Source organism: Babylonia areolata, chromosome 1 (genome assembly GCF_041734735.1).
Source record: "Babylonia areolata isolate BAREFJ2019XMU chromosome 1, ASM4173473v1, whole genome shotgun sequence".
Classification (NCBI taxonomy): Eukaryota; Metazoa; Mollusca; class Gastropoda; order Neogastropoda; family Buccinidae; genus Babylonia; species Babylonia areolata.
Window position 1 is genome coordinate 11,770,099 of NC_134876.1, and position 2,500 is coordinate 11,772,598.

At 48.1% G+C, this 2,500-nt stretch overlaps 1 protein-coding gene across 1 annotated transcript in view; it reads right to left on the bottom strand.

Annotated features, from left to right (window-relative positions):
- The window catches only part of LOC143291423 (uncharacterized), a 5,803-nt gene extending 4,431 nt beyond the window's left edge, over positions 1–1,372 (bottom strand). Inside the window, exons 1-2 of the mRNA XM_076601270.1 lie at positions 1,268–1,372; positions 609–741 (exon numbers count right to left, since the gene is read on the bottom strand). Of these exons, the coding sequence (XP_076457385.1) occupies positions 609–741; positions 1,268–1,368 (234 nt within the window). The 5' untranslated portion in view covers positions 1,369–1,372. The remainder of the gene's footprint in view (positions 1–608; positions 742–1,267) is intronic.
- Positions 1,373–2,500: the final 1,128 nt, after the last annotated feature.

Sequence of the window (2,500 nt, forward strand, 5' to 3'; positions counted from 1 at the left end):
ATGTGAGATTTCATTACTTGAGCAGACAAAAAACGCAACAGCATAAGTTACTCCGGACACAGAACGGATTCGCTATTGGTTTCACAAGCGAGAAATGACGCCACAACAGACGGTGTGAAACAGAGACAAAACGCCAAAGTCAGAGGTAATATCAGGACGAGACACCACCGAAAAAGTACAGGACCATTTGTTTTTTGTTTGGTTTTTTTTTCGTAAAATTTCGCAGTTTACACACATATAGAGTGTTTCAGAAACTCGTCTTCAAAACAATGTGTGTGTGTGTGTGTGTGTGTGTGTGTGTGTGTGTGTGTGTGTGTGTGTTTCTTTATAGGGAGGAAGAAAATTTCGTGAAAGGAAAAAAAAATATATACACAGATCCAAAACGTCAACACAAGAAGGCAACACACTCTCTCTAAAAATTTGTTCTCTCACTGTGTGTGTGTGTGTGCGTGTGCGCGCCCGCACGCGCGCGTGTATGTATGTGTGTGTGTGTTCGCCTGCCTCTGTGTGTGTTTGCATGTGAGATGTGTAGATGTGCATGTGTGTGTGTGTGTGTGTGTGTGTGTGTGTGCGTTGTCTCATGCGAGCTTCCGACAAAAAACACTGACCGCAAATTCGGACACAGCAGCCTCAGCCAAGGCCCTGACCGAACGGCTGTCCATGTCGGTGAGGTCGGTCTGCCCCGCGGACTGCAAGATGGCCAGCCGCTCGTCTGGCTCGTGGTCCCTTAGGTCACTGGGACTGAACAGGTCACACATCCAGGGGGGGGGTGTAGGGGGGGTGGGTGGGTGGGTGGGGGATGGGTGCTAGGATGGGCAATATCCACAATGTTTCCTCTCCAGACGGAGTGAACAGTGTTCACAACAAGGCGTGGACGTTCACTCCCGTCAGTCACACAGAGGAGTGCAGGGGAAGACATGTGGATATTGCCCTGGGATGGACGCCTTTTGATGTGTGCAAGGAGGCGCTCCAAAATGTTGGACGCATCTGGGCAGGGGTGCGTGAGCGAACTTTGCAGCGCTAAGTTTTATTATCACTAAGAATGTTTGAAACTCCACCGCGCGCGCACACACACACACACACATATAGTGTATACACACACACACACACACGCACACACACACACACACACACACACATATATTCGGACACAGCAGCCTCTGTGTGTGTGTGTGTGTGTGTGTGTGTGTGTGTGTGGAATTATTTGCTGGAAGCGTGTATTTGTGCATTTTGATGTTCCTGTCAAGCTGTAAACTACACCCCTCACTCCATGTGTCTGAAGTAGGACCCCCCCAGCAGGTACACCTCTGCCGGCCCCACGGGGCGACGGGCCGTGAACTGCAGGTAGAGACTGACCTTGTCCCTCATCACCTGGTGCTGCAACACACACACACACACACACACACACACACACACACACACATAGACAGACACACACACACTCATGTACACACACACACACATACACACACGCATGTACATACACACACACACACGCATATACATATATACATACACACGTGCGCGCGCGCGCACACACGCACACACATACACACGTATGTACACATGCACACACATGTACACACGCACACACACAAGCACAGAGTCTGCCTTCCTATGGTGACATGTCTGTATCTGCCTTTCTAAATTCAAACATCACCGCCACCCCTTCACATGTCCATATATCTCTCTGTGTCTGTCTAGATATAAACACACAGAGCCTCCTTCACATATGCACATCTCTGTGTCTATCTTGATATAAACACACAGAGCCTCCTTCACATATGCACATCTCTGTGGCTGTCTTGATATAAACACACAGAGCCTCCTTCACATGTGCACATCTCTCTGTGTCTGTCTAGATATAAACACACAGAGCCTCCTTCACATATGCACATCTCTGTGGCTGTCTTGATATAAACACACAGAGCCTCCTTCACATATGCACATCTCTGTGTCTGTCTAGATATAAACACACAGAGCCTCCTTCACATGTGCACATCTCTGTGTCTGTCTAGATATAAACACACAGAGCCTCCTTCACATATGCACATCTCTCTGTGTGTCTGTCTAGATATAAACACACAGAGCCTCCTTCACATGTGCACATCTCTCTGTGTGTCTGTCTAGATATAAACACACAGAGCCTCCTTCACATATGCACATCTCTCTGTGTGTCTGTCTAGATATAAACACACAGAGCCTCCTTCACATGTGCACATCTCTGTGTCTGTCTAGATATAAACACACAGAGCCTCCTTCACATGCGCACATCTCTGTGTCTGTCTAGATATAAACACACAGAGCCTCCTTCACATGTGCACATCTCTGTGTCTGTCTAGATATAAACACACAGAGCCTCCTTCACATGTGCACATCTCTGTGGCTGTCTAGATATAAACACACAGAGCCTCCTTCACATGTGCACATCTCTCTGTGTGTTTATCTTGATACCCAGCGGAGGTCGGTTTGTTGTTGTATTTGGCCCGCGGCCGGCTCT